Source organism: Pinus tabuliformis, chromosome 8 (genome assembly GCF_031772625.1).
Source record: "Pinus tabuliformis cultivar Carrire ecotype Pingquan chromosome 8, CPIR1, whole genome shotgun sequence".
Classification (NCBI taxonomy): Eukaryota; Viridiplantae; Streptophyta; class Pinopsida; order Pinales; family Pinaceae; genus Pinus; species Pinus tabuliformis.
Genome location: NC_142294.1, coordinates 644,873,690 through 644,890,707, shown reverse-complemented (window position 1 = coordinate 644,890,707; position 17,018 = coordinate 644,873,690). Strand labels below are relative to the sequence as shown.

General features: G+C 35.6%; 1 protein-coding gene across 1 annotated transcript; it reads right to left on the bottom strand.

The window, feature by feature from the left end:
• Positions 1-468: 468 nt before the first annotated feature.
• LOC149237184 (uncharacterized) lies at positions 469-1,719 on the bottom strand. Its single transcript, XM_089369189.1, has one exon. The coding sequence runs from the start codon at positions 1,717-1,719 to the stop codon at positions 469-471; it is 1,251 nt and encodes a 416-aa protein (XP_089225315.1).
• Positions 1,720-17,018: the final 15,299 nt, after the last annotated feature.

Below are 17,018 nucleotides of genomic sequence, written 5' to 3'. Positions count from 1 at the left end.
CTCTTCGGGAAGAGGACTTAAAATAATGTAAAAATTAATCTAAATGCAAACTTGTTCTAAGATGCAAGCAAAAGAAATTATCTTAATCCTATCTCAATTAGGAAAATATAGGTCTAACCCAGCCAAGAGCATATATTTATAATATTGGGATTGAAATATGTCTTGTTTATAATGAATATCATGTTAATGAAGTAGTTCAATTAACTGATATTATGGATATCAAAACATATCCTATTGAGACCTTTTAACTGAAATAATCAATCAATAACACTAAGGAAAAAGTTCTCAGAATGATCTTGATCATTTAATCAGTGACTTGAATTATTAAACAATAATATGCAGAAGAAGTTCACAACATATCACTATTTATTTATTTTTAACTGAAACGAGTATTTTATTTATTTAAGGCCAAAGCCAAGCAAGTATTACAAATCCCTTTCATTGCTTATCTCTGTTTCCCTAGTGCTCCTAAGGAATGATTGCCATTTTCGGAGTCTCTGCATTTATGCTGATCATACTTTTTTCAAGATTGCATCCTACATTTGCTAACCTGTCTGCTTCAGTGTTTAAATCTCTGAGGATATGGAAGAGCTGTGCTGATGAGAATTCCTTCATTAATCTATTTACTCTTGCTAGCTGCTTGTTAAGAACTGGATCTTTGAGACTTTTCTTGTATATTAGAGACCTTATCAGCAGTTCTGAATCTCCCAAAACTATAATTTCATTTGCATTTCCTTTTCTGGTCAGTTGACAAGCTTTTAATAGACTGAGTGCTTCCGCTTCATTGTTGGTTTTTATCCCAAGTCCCCAACTGAATTCCTCTTTTCTGCCATTCTGAAAGTAAATGATGCCTCCTGCTCCTGATCTGCCTGGGTTTCCTTTCAAAGCCCCATCAAAGAAGATTGTACATTTGCCTTGTGACTTCCACCAATTTTGAAAATTGTCCGAGTTGTCTCTGTACTTCCAGTTTTCCTTGTGGTTTGGGCGGATGGTGGCAAGAGTGGTTGGCCTGGGAGTATAACCTTCCAGCCACGCCTTTTCTTCATTTCTGAGGTTGCTATCTTTGACGCTAGTTTGTCTCAGAGTTTCCAGGAGGAGATCCTTGGCCTGCCTTGCTACTGCTTCTGCATTTATGTCTTTGTGGTTGAAGACAGCTTCATTCCTGGAGAGCCACAACTTCCAACAAACGTATTTCGGTGCAGCAATCCATAACTTGTACCAAAGAGATTTTTTGTTGATGCTGTGGGGGTACCGAGTTTTCCATGTCAAAAACAAGTATGTGATCTGACAGCGTGTTGGGGGACTCACATTCAGCCCAATTAAGAAGCTGTTCCACACTTTCTGTGCGTACTCACAGTCAATAAATAAATGGGCTGCTGTTTCTAAAGCGTTCTTGCAGAGGACACAACGGTGCGGGCCTGCAAAGTTCCTTTTGCACAAATTGTCTCCGGTCAAGATTTTGTTGTGGAATAAGGTCCAGCTGAAGAAGTTAATCTTGGGAATGCTGAAGCTTTCCCATATCTGTTTCCAAACTGAATCCGGATACTGTGACTCCTGTTTTCCTTGCATTTGAAAGTAGCCTTGTTTGACCGTATACTCTCCTGTTCTCCCCCATCCCCATTGGTCTTCCTCTTCCTTATGCACAGGAGTAAAATCTGTTATTGCCTCTAACAGGATTTTTGACTGTTCTTTTAAGTGGGTTGGGATGGTTGGCAACATCCAGCGCTGCCAGTTGCCATTGAGATCCTACTCTGCTATGTCCTCAATTTTTCTTACCCCTTTAGAGATTAACCAGGCTCTCAACTCTGCTATTTCGTTGATGGTGGATAGAGGGGAGTGATTCATGATTCGTTCTTTCCATAGCAGCGAGTTTTTGCCATTCCCAGGAATTTTGTATAAATGGTTTCAGAAAAATTCGATCCCTCTGCAACACAGCCTCCAGGCCTGCGTTCCTTTTGGAGATTGCGCTGGATTGAAAGATGATATTGGTTGCTTTTGTAAATATTTGAGGTTCAGCAGCTGACTGACTGGGTGCGAAGGTTCTGTAATTAATTGCCACAGGAGTTTGCCTCCCAATGCCAAATTTGCATGTTGGGGATCGCGGATCTGAAGTCCGCCTTCGGTTATTGGGCGTTTCACAGTCTCCCATTTGATGAGGTGGAAGCGCTCCTTGTTACCTTTCCCTCCGCTCCAGAGAAAATTTCGAATGATGCTGGAGATTTGATCCGTAATTTGTTTTGGAGCCAGCAGCAACGAGGCTTGATATGTGGGCAGGGCAGAGAGCATGGATCGGATGAGGGTGAGTTTTCCTCCGGTGGAGAGCAAAACTCCACCCCACGCTGTTATCTTATTTTTGAATTTAGATATCACTTCTTCCCACAATTGGTTTCGATTGGAGCTCCTCGTCAATGGTAAGCCGAGGTATTTGATTTTTTCCCACAAAGCGTATCCTTTGAACCCCAGAACGTTGGAAATTCTGTCTGTGGCGTGCTGGTCGATATTCCAACTGTAAATTGCACTTTTCCTTTCACTGACTAATGCACCGGTGATGTTGCAGTACTGTTGAAGAATGGTTTTGAAAGCGCTTGCAATTCTAGTGGATGCGCCCCCCAACAGAATTGAATCATCTGCGAATAGCGCATGATTCACCAGGGCTATGCCTTGAACTATCCTTATCCCTGGAATGGTACCGACTTGTTTCTCTTGGGTTAGCTTGCGACTTAGAACGTCTGCCATCAAGATGTATAGAAAGGGCGAAAGAGGGCAGCCCTGCCTCAATCCCCTGGTTGCTTGGAAAAAATCCGTTGGTCTGCCATTCACCATTGGGGCGATCCAAACGTTTTCTGTACAAGCCTTGATGAGGTTTATGAAGTCCTGTTTAAAGCCAAATGCTGCTAGAACCCTGTACAAAAAGGAACGATTAACACGATCAAAGGCATTGCACATATCCAATTTAATGATCATACCTTGTTCTTTTCGGGCTAGGCTGGAGTGGAGAGCTTCTTGTATCTGGATGACATTATCCAGAATTTGTCTACCTTTTACGAATCCTCCTTGTGCCTGAGAGATGAGCTTTGGGAGTAGAGGCTTGATTCTGTTGGCCAGCAGCTTGGCCACAATCTTATAAGATACGTTGCACAGAGAAATCGGCCTATATCTGTCAAAGGTCCTTGGGTTTGTTTCCTTACGGATTAAGGCTAGGAAGGTAGAGTTGATTCCTCCTCCTACTTTTTCCTTCCTCAGGATTCCTCTTATCATTCTGAATAGGTCGTTTTTGATGATTTCCCAACAGATTCTGTAGAAGTGAGCTGAGAACCCATCGAGTCCTGGAGCTTTATCCGGTTCCATGGACCAAACTACATCAGGTATCTCTTCATCCGTCACTAGGGTCAACAGAGAATCGTTGTCCTCCTCTTTGACTAGGTTTGGGATGGTTGAGAGGAAATCCTCTGCATCCTCCTCATTTCCATTTCTTTCCGCACTTAAAAGATTCTGGAAATGAGTGACAGCTGCTTCTTTGATTTGTGAAAATCCATTGTACACCTGCCCGGTTGTGCTTGTTATCTCTGCTATGTGATTACGGGAAACTCGTGCCCTGCACTGTCTATGAAAGTACTTGGTGTTCCTGTCTCCAGATTTGAGCCACAAGCTTCTGGACTTTAAACGCCAGTATTCTTCTTCAGCTCTGAAACAACAATATGCTTTCCTTTGGGCAGTTTTTTCTATGTCTAAATCTGTGGGAGAGGGATCTTTCTCCTCCATTTCGAATTGGACTCTTTCCAGTTGAAGAACTGCTTCTTTCCTTTGGCTAGTTGGAGTTTGCAGAGATTTTTTAATCCAGTCCTTCAGAGCTTTTTTGGTATTTTTTATTTTTTGTTCCCACATATAATTTGGGGATCCGTTAACATCTATCCGCCAGGCCGTTTGAACAGTTTCATAGAATCCGTCTTTGCCTGCCCAGAGAGGGCTGAAGCGAAAGGGGAGAGGGCCGAGATCTTCTTCTTTTTTGATACAAAGTAGAACTGACTTGTGATCCGATGTAAGCTTGGGGAGGATCTTGGTGAAAACCATTCTATTGTCCAGCATTAATGTGCTACTGATGAGAAACCTGCCCAACCTAGCAGAGATTTGATTTTCTCCTGATCTGTTGTTGGACCAGGTATATTTACCTCTTATAGGTTTGAAGTCGACTAGATCCCACTGCGTAATCAGATTTCCCACAGTGTTTACAAAGGGGTCTCTAGAGTATGTTCCTCCTCTTTTTTATTTGGGGTCTAGTATGATATTCAGATCTCCTCCAATGACTATGTTCGTAGGGTTAATCTGTTCTATATAGGCCATTAGTGTCCTCCAACACTCTCTCTTTTCTTCATAGTGGACAGGGACATACAAATTAAAAAGAGCCAAGGAGAGATTGCTTACCATATATCGCAGATCTGTGTGGATCCAATGTTGGGTCTCTGTGGATCGTTCCAAAGTGAAAGAGCTTTTTGACCAAAACGTGCCTATTCCGCCGGTCGATCCCCTTGTACTAACAGCCTTTCCTGAATCAAATTTCCACTTCAGCATGCTGGTGTTTAGAAGGGTTTCCCCTTCTACTTTGGTCTCTTGGAGCATAAGGATGTCTGCGGACTCCATCTTCAATAAGTCTTTGATAGCATCTGCCTTGTTGGGATTACCCAGACCCCTACAGTTCCAAGAGATCAACTGCATCATTTACCACTTAAAGGGGTAGGCCCTCCTCCTTTGGAGGCCCTAGGCCTGATATTCCTCCCTAGTGTCATTTCGATGGTAGCTTGACTGCCGAGGGTTTTTTGTCTTTCTGACTCCTCTTCTCTGGTTTCCTTGTTTGATCTTCGTCCAGCCCTTTTTGTTGTCCTTTCAAATGTTTCATCATCTGATGATCCCATATTCTCTATGGTTTTCTTCTTTTTTTTTATTATTTCTGCGTATGAAGGGGAAGAAATATTGCTTGGGGTGTGGATTGGGTTATTACCTGGTTCCATGGTTTCAATATTCTCCTGCTGTGGTGGTTCTTCTTCCCCTGCTTCCGGGGGATCTGGAGGAGGCGTGAGGATTTCAAAGGGGTTTTTGTCCCCCTCATTGCCTTTTGTTTCACTGCTTCCAGCGTTTTGGTTACTTGTGCTTCCATTATCTACTTTGTTCTCTGTCCCTTTAGCCTTGCTTTTGTTACTCTGTCTGCTGAATGTTGTCTTCTTTGCCTGTTTCCATTGATCTTCTTTATCCTTCTCTGTTGCCTCCTCGTTTCTTTTTTTGCAGTATCTTGCAAAGTGCCCGTACTCATGGCAGAATCGACACTTGAAAGGCAGTTGTTCGTAATCGAGCTCTTGGATGTGTGTCCAGTTTGCCACCGATAGCTGAATCGCTTCGGGTAATCCTGTTTCCAGATCGACCTCCACGCAGATCCGGGCACAAGAGTATTGATCCTTCCTTGGGGCCTGGTCTATGTATTTTCCAAGTGCGTTTCCTATGGATTGCAGTGAGCTTTGATTCCAACAATGCAGGGGAAGGTGCGGGAGGCGCACCCAAACAGGGACCGCCTTGGGCACATCTTGCGCTGGATCAAAATCGGTAGACCATTTGTTCAAGTAGAGTCCTTGAGGCCCCATGAAGTATGGCCCGTTTCTGAAAATCAGGCCTCTATCCTTTATACTGTCGAATAAGAAAACGAAATACCCTTTGCCTACAAAGTAGACTTTGATTCCTTCATTTACCAAGGGTAGCCAATTCCTTTTGACCCATTCTTCAACTGCTCTCGGGGATGGCCACAAACCGGTGAACTGGCCGATCAGACCTTTATCTGCTAAATTCAGCGCAGATCTGCAGATTTTCTCCTCTGGTAAGGCGACCTTGGGTATATTGTCCAGTTTTTTGACGAATTTTTGCTACGGGCCTGTGACCTGGCGTTTTCCTGATGCAGATACGAGAGCCTTAAAGGCTTCGATCTCCGGAGGGAAGGGGGGAGGGGCCGCAGGGCCACCTCCAGGCTCCATGAGGGAGGGCGCTTGCAGGTCGCTCAGAAGGCGCGGCTAGGGTTGCAGCGCGGCAGCTCGGAGCGAATCGAAAACGAACTAGAAAAATGGCCTATAACTTTAACTTGGTATCATTAATCACATATTCAGTGGAAGCTAACAGTACTAATTCCATGGATCTACTTAAGTTGTGTGATTGGTATTAAGTTATAACCTATGATATTAGGTATAGATAATCACTTACCTTGTAGCTTGATTATTTGAACCCAACTTGAATGGTACAACAGAGTGTTGTTAGCTCTTTGTTACTCTACTTCTTCATGAAAAGGGTGTTGAAGACCTCTTCTTCATATTTTTGAAGCGATTTTCTCAGGAACATATCACTATTTATTAATCCAATATTAAAAGACAGATTTATGAGTAAATAGTTACTCAGAAATTAGAATTCAGCGAATAAGAGCATAGATAGATAACAACATAAAATAGAGGCAAATTACCCATACCGACAAAAGTGAACAAATATGTAAGTAAATTGATACAATTCTTGTTATCAAAAATGAAACCAGCATTTAAAAAAATAGTATTCGAAATACCAATTTATTGAATCCATTTCTCCAGCTCTAGTCTCTAATAGTCCTTTAAAATGCCTAAGCTTCTGCTTTCAAAACCAGAGCTACAAAATTGCAAACTCTGTTCATTTTACGTAATTCAGAATGTAGAAGAAAAACCTAAAAAATCCTTAGATCTGAGATTCCACTCCTCTCACCTACAACTCTAAATCCCTATTACAAAAATGCTTTTAGAATTCCAGAATTGCACAGGAGAGCAGCCTCTTATTACATTCTGCAAGCTGCTATTTATAATATTTGCAAATGAATTCTTGAGATGAAAGTTTGTTGAAGAAAAATCTGTCCAATCAATTTTATTTGCTTAAAACTCCAATCTCTTAATTTCTGGAGCATTCTCATTGATTAAGATCTTTTCTCCATATCTTTTCTACTGTTTTCCTACAAAAAGAAATCAAAATAAATTAAGATGCAATCAATAAAATAAAAATATCATTTCTGGCATTAAAATAAATCCAATCAAATTCTATTTAAATAAATAATTGAAAATAAAACATAAACTCTTTATTGATGCTTGGGGTGGTTTAATTGGCCAAAGATATTATTGATGAGAGAATTTGCAATTAGAAGATGCTTGGGCAAATGAAAATGAAGAAAATAAAACTCAGAAAATTGATTTTGTTTTCAAAATGTTGAGCTTGATCTTCTGCTTGATTTTTGACCTAATAAATGACTAAATCTGTTAGTGAAACCTCTTCATAAATGTTCTCCTTGATTTTATCTTTCCAAGGAGCCATCCTAGGCCTCATTTTGCCAAGTAAATCTCAACCTATGAGCTTCCAAAGTTGATGGGTCAAAACTGCCAGAAATCTAGAAAATCTGTTGCTGGGCTAAAAATAAAAATTTTAAAATAAAAAATCTAACTTCTAAATTAATTAAAAATAATAATTAATTAATTATAATTACATTATTAATTTATATTAATTACAAATTAATTATTTAACAGAATTAGATTAACTAAAAAAGAATAATTTTAATTATTAAAATATTATTAGATCATATAACATAATTACAACATAATATTTGTTTTTATTTACAAAATCAAAACAACGTAACTTACCAACTAAGTCAAAAGAAATGCAATGTTTGTTAAAAGAAATAATCCATCGCATATCACAAGAAATACTCCATCGCATTTTTTGGAATGTCCGCATATAAAATCTGCGATGCAAGAAATTTTGTGGTGTAGGAATGTGAAATTAGTATGAGGTCATGGGAGTTATAAGGAGTTAAAAACAAAAGTCAATGTTTGACTTATTGCATCGGAGAAAACTTTGGATTGGGGTTTTTAGAAATGTATCACTTGAAAACTCCCGATGCGATATTCCGATCCGATGTAATAAAAATTGTTTATTATATATATATATATATATATATAATTAAATTTTAATTTAATTAAATTAATTAATTTAAGTTTTAATATCAAATATCAATTTTTATTTTGGTTTTATTTTAATGATGTTTAGTTTAGTTATGAAATTTTCTAAAGCCTAATTTGCCTATCTAAACTACAACCACTTTTACATTTTGAATTTTCGAGATTAGTAGTTTATTTGGAAATTGGAGTAAATTTCTAAAATCTCAATGCTTCATGATTTAACTGTATAAGTAAAAATAAAAAATGTTAGTAAGAACTAACTAGGGGTTAATATTTAAAATAAATGCATTATTGGACTAATTTATTTACAAAAATGGAATATTTACATTTTATGCATTTTTAACACATGGGACATAAATGATTAAACTTTATTGGAGTGTCATTTACGAACCAGTTGTTCAAATGAGGTAAAACAAGCAGCAATGGAAGCTTTTTAAAAATTGATTTTAACAAAGGAATCAAAACATGAATCCAAAGAAAATGAAAAATTAACAATCGCGTAGGATAATCAACTAAATAAAAATCCTAAAAGGTGTTTAGCCAAAATTTTTATAGAAAGGGTCTCCATTATTTGAAGTGAACAAATAAAAAATGGGGGGTTGTGTTTTACCACAACAGGATTCTCTCTTTGCATGTGAGTTCTGCCATCAATTCTGCATTTCATGAATGGCATGTTCACTATATTCTAGTTGTGATTTCTGTCTAGTTCTGTAATAGCTCTAAGAAATGCGATTATATTTCGTGCCAATGTTGACATAGCAATTCACCTGAGCACTTGTCAATTTCAATCTATATGAGTTCTAACATGCAATAATTCTCAATCCTAGCATATGCTCAATCCTTTCATTTATCAAGTTTTCCATCACCTCATAATGCTCCACTAATTTGGCCTCTATCAATAAATAAATTTTTCTCCTCACTATGTGACTAAGATAGGAATACCTAAAATTGATTTTGAATCTAGAGAGGATACATGTTGAGTCCTTATTCTTTGTGCATCGATTCATATGCCATGTGAAAAGTCTCAATTTGTTCATGCATTGGTTGAATTTCATTGAGTGTATAGTGTATCCATTAAATGTTATCATGCTTGAAAGAATGTAGCATTGAATTTGTGATTCATTTGTGTTATGCACCAATGAATAGTTTAAGTGGAATGTGCATTGAGCCATGAGTCATTTAGGTGAATCATTGTCACTATGCCATATATGCATTTGTAGGTTCACACAACTTGTAACTCTCATATTGGTTCTTGATTTCTTCTCATATGCCTTTAGCAATGCATAGAACCCCTAGAAGACCGCGTTAAAACTCTGGGCCTGGTCGATTTTCTGTGCATTGAGTTTTGTGTTGTCTCTCATTGTACATTGAGAATCATGTTATATGTATATATATATATATATATATATATATATTCGATGCAATTACTGGTGGTCCATATTGAATGATATGTTGTACACTAGAGTTGATAACAAGGATTTATGTGCAATAGAAAAGCGAATGCACCACATAGACATAACAATATAAAAAAGGTATTGAAGCCAGCGACGGTGCATTCTTTCCATAACAAGAGAGTGAATTCCCGTAGATGATCATTTACTCTTCTGTGCATGGTGAAATTTCACTCTTATGAGTTATACAAAAGGATATTGGCATTGTCATAGACATGCCATCAGAATGCATGAACAGAGGTTCCTTGTAAACAAATGCAGATACATATGTTGAGTAGAAATTAATGTTTTGTTAGCCAAAGGAATCATATTGTGTTATCATAAGACCTCAAGACTGGTGTAGATATTTTTTTAATAAAAGAACCTTCCCTCGTCAGGTAATATGGCCAGATATAAAGAGAGGGAAACAAAATGTTGACCGATGAAATATTAGTGTAGGTGGTGAAAGGTTGGAAAAAGATAGCACCAACAAGGTTCCTAGTAAGGTGGAATTCACGTCCACTACCACTACTCTTATCTTTATTAAGGAGGTAACATTCAGTTCTACAAGTCAATAATACAATAAATATTGATTGTCAACCCACACATTAATAAGTCAATAACACTTGCTCCACAATATCAACATTGGGTCCTCTTCAGCAACATCGAAAATGATATGGGCGACAATATTCAACATGACATGGAAGAGATTCACATTGTTCATTAATGATTCTTGTTTTTCCTTCTTCATCGTCGAATCTACAACTCTAAAATGCATTCCAAGGTTGTCGCTTGTATCACGATGGGGCATTTGTATTAGTTCTTTTGGATAATATAAAAGAAAGAGGAAGGAGTTAATATCTGGTTTTAAGATAAAATTATATTTTTTTAATATATATAATTTGAATATATTAAAAAATGTTTATAATTTTTTATAATATTTTAAATAGAGGTATTGCAAGTATTTATAATATTTAAGATAGAGTTATGGTAATAATGGTAAGATAATAATTGAAATGGTTAATGTTATGGATAGTTTTATATTTAAGATATAATGTACATATTATGTTTCCATATTTATGATGTAATTATTATTTTGTTACTGGTAATACAATGTATTAGATAATTTAGTTGATTCCAATTAGGTAGGTCAAGCATATTTCACATATTTCGATTTAATAAAATTTAGTTATATAATCTTTTTAATATTTATTTATGTTATTATTCCCTAAGAATTTGAACATCTTATTACAAAATACATTGTAAGTGATTTTGCAATCATTATCTTTTATTAATACAATGTACTCATTCTTATCATATCAATACTTTTTATAAATTAATAATTACATTAAAATAAAATAAAAAATTAATGGAATATTTTAGTTCAATTTTTAATAAAATAAAATATAGGTATTTTTATAAACTAAATAACAAATTGGGATGGTTATTATTTGTTTCAAATATAAATTAAAATTTTAAAAATTAAATCTATGTATTTTATAAGCTAATAATTATATCAAAAGTTTTTTTTGTTGGATATTTTAGTTCAAATTAATATATATATATATATATATATATATAATTCTTGACTTGGATAGACAATCTTGATTTGGACTACTAATATAGTTCAAATGTAAATGCAAGTATAACATATTATATTTTTTTAAAGCTATGTTTGAATAGGCATTGAAATGAGGGCCTTGCTCTTTAATTGCAAAGATGAGGACTTTACCAATCAGTAAAATTCAAATGGATGGAGTTCTAAACCTTAACACTAATTTGAATTCAACATGTTTCCTTTATTTTAGTTATATTTAAACTAAGCGGCAAGAGTATAATAAAGAAAAATGAGTAGCAATGAAGTAAATAATTAATTGGGTATTTAAAATCTAAGTTATCTGTAATAAAAAGAGGAAATTATATATATGTAATTGGTAGTTAAACTAATAACAAGTTTTGGTTTGTTTATAAAATAATCTTTTTTATAAGACAATTACTACTTAATGTAATCCCCTTTATAAGCTTGTGCCATTAATGTCTGTCATTAGCAACTTTAATGAGTATCACATCGAGAGCAGTGTTATTCAATGCTTTAAACTTACATAGTGATTAATATCAACTAATAACTTTCAATTAACTTAGTAATAAGTGATTGAGAACTCTATTGATAATTACTTACATAATAAAAAGAGTTTAGTTTGTAAAAGTGATATTTATTAATATGTTAGAGATTAAAACCCTATGGAACCATATGGAACCCTATGAATTAATAATAAGATAAGTACATTCATTACATCTAAAAATCTCATTATCTATCTTTGTTTAAAGAACATGTCATTCCCAAGTAGACAAGTAAGTAGACTTAGAACTAGTAACCGAAGTCATAATTTTGTAGCCATACAAGTAGGAAGTAGCCATATACTACATGGAATTGACTTGGTATCATTGTTTTCACTCCGCTATTAATGTCTTTCCCTCAAAACTAGTGATAAATTATTACATTTAAATGAGATCCTTTACCACTTTGTCATGGTATTAATCTCCTTGATTCCTTCACATGGCAACTAATGTCATCATCATGATCTTTGTTAGGAAGGTTTTTGTTAGACAACATTTTCTGTAAATCTTATTTGTTCTTAATAAAGTTTAAGGACTCTATTTTCTTTTTCATCTTCTTAATAAGGACAATCATCAAATGTATATATGATGGAAGAGTTTTCAAGAAAAGAAAGAGATACTTGAAAGAGACACTAGGATATGTTTCAAACCTATTTTAAGCCTATTCACAAACATATTTATCATAGCAATGATAAGGTTCAATCTCTACCACTACATTTTCTTCAACTTTTACACAATTTGGTTTTCTCTTTCATTACAAGTGAAATTGTTCATGTCATAGTTGTCACATTATGTGAACAAAATCTATTTAGCAATTGTCAAGAATGCATTTCTTTCTTATAATTGTTTCCCTTTCACCATAATGCCTATTAATTAAGAGCTCATATTTTTCTTTCCCAATAGACTTTTGTTTTGAAATAATTTCTACTATTTAATCTTCACATAATCTAAAATTTTTACTACAATTACAAATGAAATATATATTATCCTATTTTAGAGTTAAAAAAACACATTTTTAAATGAAAAAATATAATATATTTTTCCTATAATATAAATTAAAAAATAGTATAATAATAACCATTAAATAAGTAAAAAAAACAGTATTAATATTTGTGTGACTTACTTTCCATTTTAGTAAAGTTTTAATTAAAATTACATTTTTAAAAACTAACTTTAAAGTGTGTTGATTTTAAATATATTAATTAAAAAAATTACAAAATTCTTTTTAATACCATTATCTTGTTTTTTCATTTCTTCCCTCATCTTTTCCAAAAGATAATTAAAAAAAAAAAATTGTTTGAAGCTTCAATACTAATATAAATTTCCATAAATTTTCATACTTCATATGAAATGACTCCCATGAAAATAACAAGGTTCGAAGGAACGTCCACACCCAATGTTAAGTGCGCTCGAATTTTTTAAAATATAGAGAAAGAAATCTCAATATAATTTTTACAAGATTTTATTAATTTAATAACAAGGGAAGGTGTGAGGCAGCAAGTCTCTGCATTGAGTGGGGTAGAATTCTTTTATGCCTTGCCACATAATGCAACATCACAAGAACAAAGAATAATATCAAAGCCGATAGTTTCAACCAAAAGAATTAGAATATTTTACCAATCACTTGTTCAATATACGATTGAGCACAGAAAAATGGGCATTTACTAAGGCATGTGAAACGAACAACTAAGGGAATTTTAGCTACTGGCATGCTTTCCTTTCCATTAATGCTTCTATGTCAAATACACCTTGTGGTAAAAAACTTTAGAACTCACTCACCATAATGAAAAATCACAAACTTAGCCCTCTTTCGCTCTGCTCTACACAATGCTTTATTTTTAGTTGTACATATGGTTGTTTTTATGGCCTTTGGGCTTTGAATTTGTTATTGTTACCATTTCTAAATGCCAGATTTTGTACATGGATGCACAAAATGTTTTATGTAACCAACCCTACATGTAAAAAGCCCACTTTGGCACAGAAATAAAGTATGAATTGTGACAGACTGTCTAGATGTCTAACGTGGTTAAGGCAAAGATCTGAGGGATGAAAAAATTCCACCTTGGACCGACTCAGTCCTGATGAACAATTTAACGACTCGAATTCTAAAGAGAAAACCCTTGACGAGGGAAGAATTGACTTGAATTTAGATGACAAATCCTAACCCTACAATCAACGACACATGAAAGAACAGAACCTGGACTCTGGCATCCATTGTGTCCTTTGCAGATTTGCAACAGTATTTGCCATCAAACTGTGTGTCCCCTTATCTGTTGAAGCGTTTGTAGCTTGTGTGGTTCCTAGGACATGACTTCATCGCAATAATTGTAGTGTTTCATGGCCTCTTAATGTGTGTTGGACTGTCCAGGCATGGATGTTTGACAAACTTGAAAATTAAAATATCCGTAAGGACAACCCTTCCCAGGCCATAATAATATGCATAATATGTTGGGTGAGGCACAGCTGAAAAATCATCATGAAAACAAAGTTGTTCTAGTGCTTGTATGAATGCCTTCTAGGACTGCACAGAAGAACCCTAGTTGCTAGAGAAATCAATCTAATTATAGTCTTGTGTGACAATGGTATTCAACTGGTAACCCCTTGTGTTGGAAGCTTCCTCCAAAGTCTGCTGATGTGAACTAACACACATAGCCTATTCATTGTGAGTCAAGGAAAATGAATTAAATTAGAAAAATATACTGAGTTTATTGTTATGTACCATAAATAAATGACAATCCAGGAAAATAACATATGAACACAATTAAATTAGTATTTAGAAGACATTTTCATATAGTTGCAAGTACTCCACGAATGGTCCCAAGCTTCAAGTTTCAATTCAAGAAAAGCAATTTTAACTTAAAAATATATAAAATCTAAAATTGATAATATGTCTGTTAACACAATGAGTCGTATAAGGTAACATATATTCACATGGTCCATAACAGTTCCTGTAAGTGCAAATCTGAAACAAATACATAGCGACCATAGCAATATTATTTATTAAAAAAAATTCCATCTTGGACCAACTCAGTCCTGGATGAACAATTTAACGACTCGAATTCTAAACAGAAAACCCTTGATGAGGGAAGAATTGACTTGAATTTTAATTACAAACCCTAACCCTACAATCAACTACACGTGAAAGAATGGAAACTGGACTAGATGCCCTCACAAATTAGAAAAATATATTGAATTTATTGTTATGTACAATAAATAAATGACAATCCGGGAAAATAACATATGACCACCATTAAATTAGTATTTAGAAGACATTTTCAAAAAGTCTCAAGTACTCCCCAAACGGCTTCAATTCAAGAAAGTAATTTTAACTTAAAAATATATAGAATCTAAAATTGATAATATGTCTGTTAACACAATAAGCTTCACTCACCACTTACCAACAAAGTGCAAGTGAAAAAATCCATCTTCTAATCCACCAGAAGATGCTACAACTACTATGACTAACTCTTTTACGAGCATGGAATTATCAGAAGTTGGTATATATCTATACATATAAAAGCATGAGTACCTGAATGTTAAACGGACAAGGGAATTTTAGCTACTGGCGTGCTTTCTGTCAGGCGGAAAGAGTTGATAGTGCGGACACAACCAACCTCCCTAGGAGCCTAAGACTCTCTAGTGACAAACAAGACAAACAAGAGCAATCCTTCTCTAAACATGCATTTACCATACAAGAAATCAAGTGTTTAGATCCTACCTGTAGTCCAACGCTGTTGTAGTAATTCAGCCTCGCCGATCCGGATGAGCTCCTCCTTCACTTCGAAACCTGCATTCACTAACAATCAAACGATTAAATAACACTTGATAATCTCATAAAATAAAACATATTTAACATATAGACCAAGGAGTACATGAAACAACTCATAAATAACAAGTTATTGAGAAGAATGGACTCATTTTCATTAATAGGAAACAAAAGGAACAATTACAACTTGAGCCATGGTGTTGTGCAAGTCCCTCCCAGGGTCCATCAAGAGTTCTCCTTTACTTTGACAAAGCTCACCCACTTCCAAATGAAACAAGAAAGGATGGGAATCTCTCCTCACAAGCTTCTAAATGGGAGTCCTAATTCCAGCAGCATCTACCCTTAGAAATGTTTAGCTTTCAACCTCTCCTCCTTCTGGCCCAATGCCTGTATTTATAGTGCTCAAGAGGAAGTTAATCAGGTCCACCATCAATGGGATAATCCCCTCTTTGGATGGGATAGCTCCTCTCTTGATGGGATAAGTTCCTCTTTCATAGGGGTACATGAACCATCTGGAGGCGCTCAATACACGTCGAACAACCTTCTAGAATGCTCTAGAAATGACCATAAGTAACTTTTTAAAGATGAAACTCGCGCCTTTTGACCTTTACAGGGGTACGCACCTGCCCCTTTACATATAGAGCGTACAAGTACGCAGTTTTTGTGAACATTAGGTGCGTACACGCAGGTAAGGCCGAGAGAATCTGCGTACCCAGAGATAAACACATTTACAAAGACTTTCTCTCTTTTTGGAGTTTGACATGGAGAGCAAAGGCATAAGACTTGCCCAGGAGGATAGCATGACTGTTGATAGAGCCATACTAACTGTACATAGCCATGGTGACATTTTTTAGTGTAACAGATTGCCCCCTAAAGTGCGAAGCCTGTAGTAGATTAGGGTTTTGTATTATCTAGGAAGGGTGAAGCGCTTTATCATTTCAAGGATTATCTCGTGGAGAGCCTGGTCAGAACCTACAATTTTCAACACAAAATACATGTATAAGATTATATCATCGCTGAGGTAGGCATTCCCATGCTCAGATCAAAAACTTTAACTAACAGACTAACTACTGCTCTGATACAGGAATGATTTTGTAGTACATCATAATCATAGACTTGTGTAGACACAGTATGGACACAGCCATCTGTTTATAATTGGTCTACTATATAATGAATACAAAACTCCTCGCAGCCTGGATGGTAGAAACTAGATCCAGGGTCTTCATTTCTACTTCCCGAATTGGTACGATTCTAGCCATGCGAATAAATGAGTTGATGTCGAACATGGTAGAAAGCACTTGATTACCAGTCGATGATGTAAACTGTTAACAAGTGTGAGAGAGACCACCAGTAATGTCAATGGTTCTCAAAGTACCCAGTACAATCCATGAGATGTAAATGAATGAGTTAATGTCGAACATTTCACGGAATCCTTCGATCGAAAGTCAATGATGTAAACTAACGTCAAAGGCGAGAAACCTGCCATTGATGCATGCAGACTTCAGGGTACTGACGATATCTAAGTCATCTTTCTAGATAATGTGCTGATGTCGATAGAAAGTGACCCGTTGCAGGCAAGCCCACAACACGAAATCATAGTTCAAGTTGAAGAAATGTTGCTGTAAGGACTGACTCAGGGATGGTCAAAATGGATGACAAGTATTTTGCAGATGAAAGTTTTGTTTTCAGACCTCTTGAACACATAAC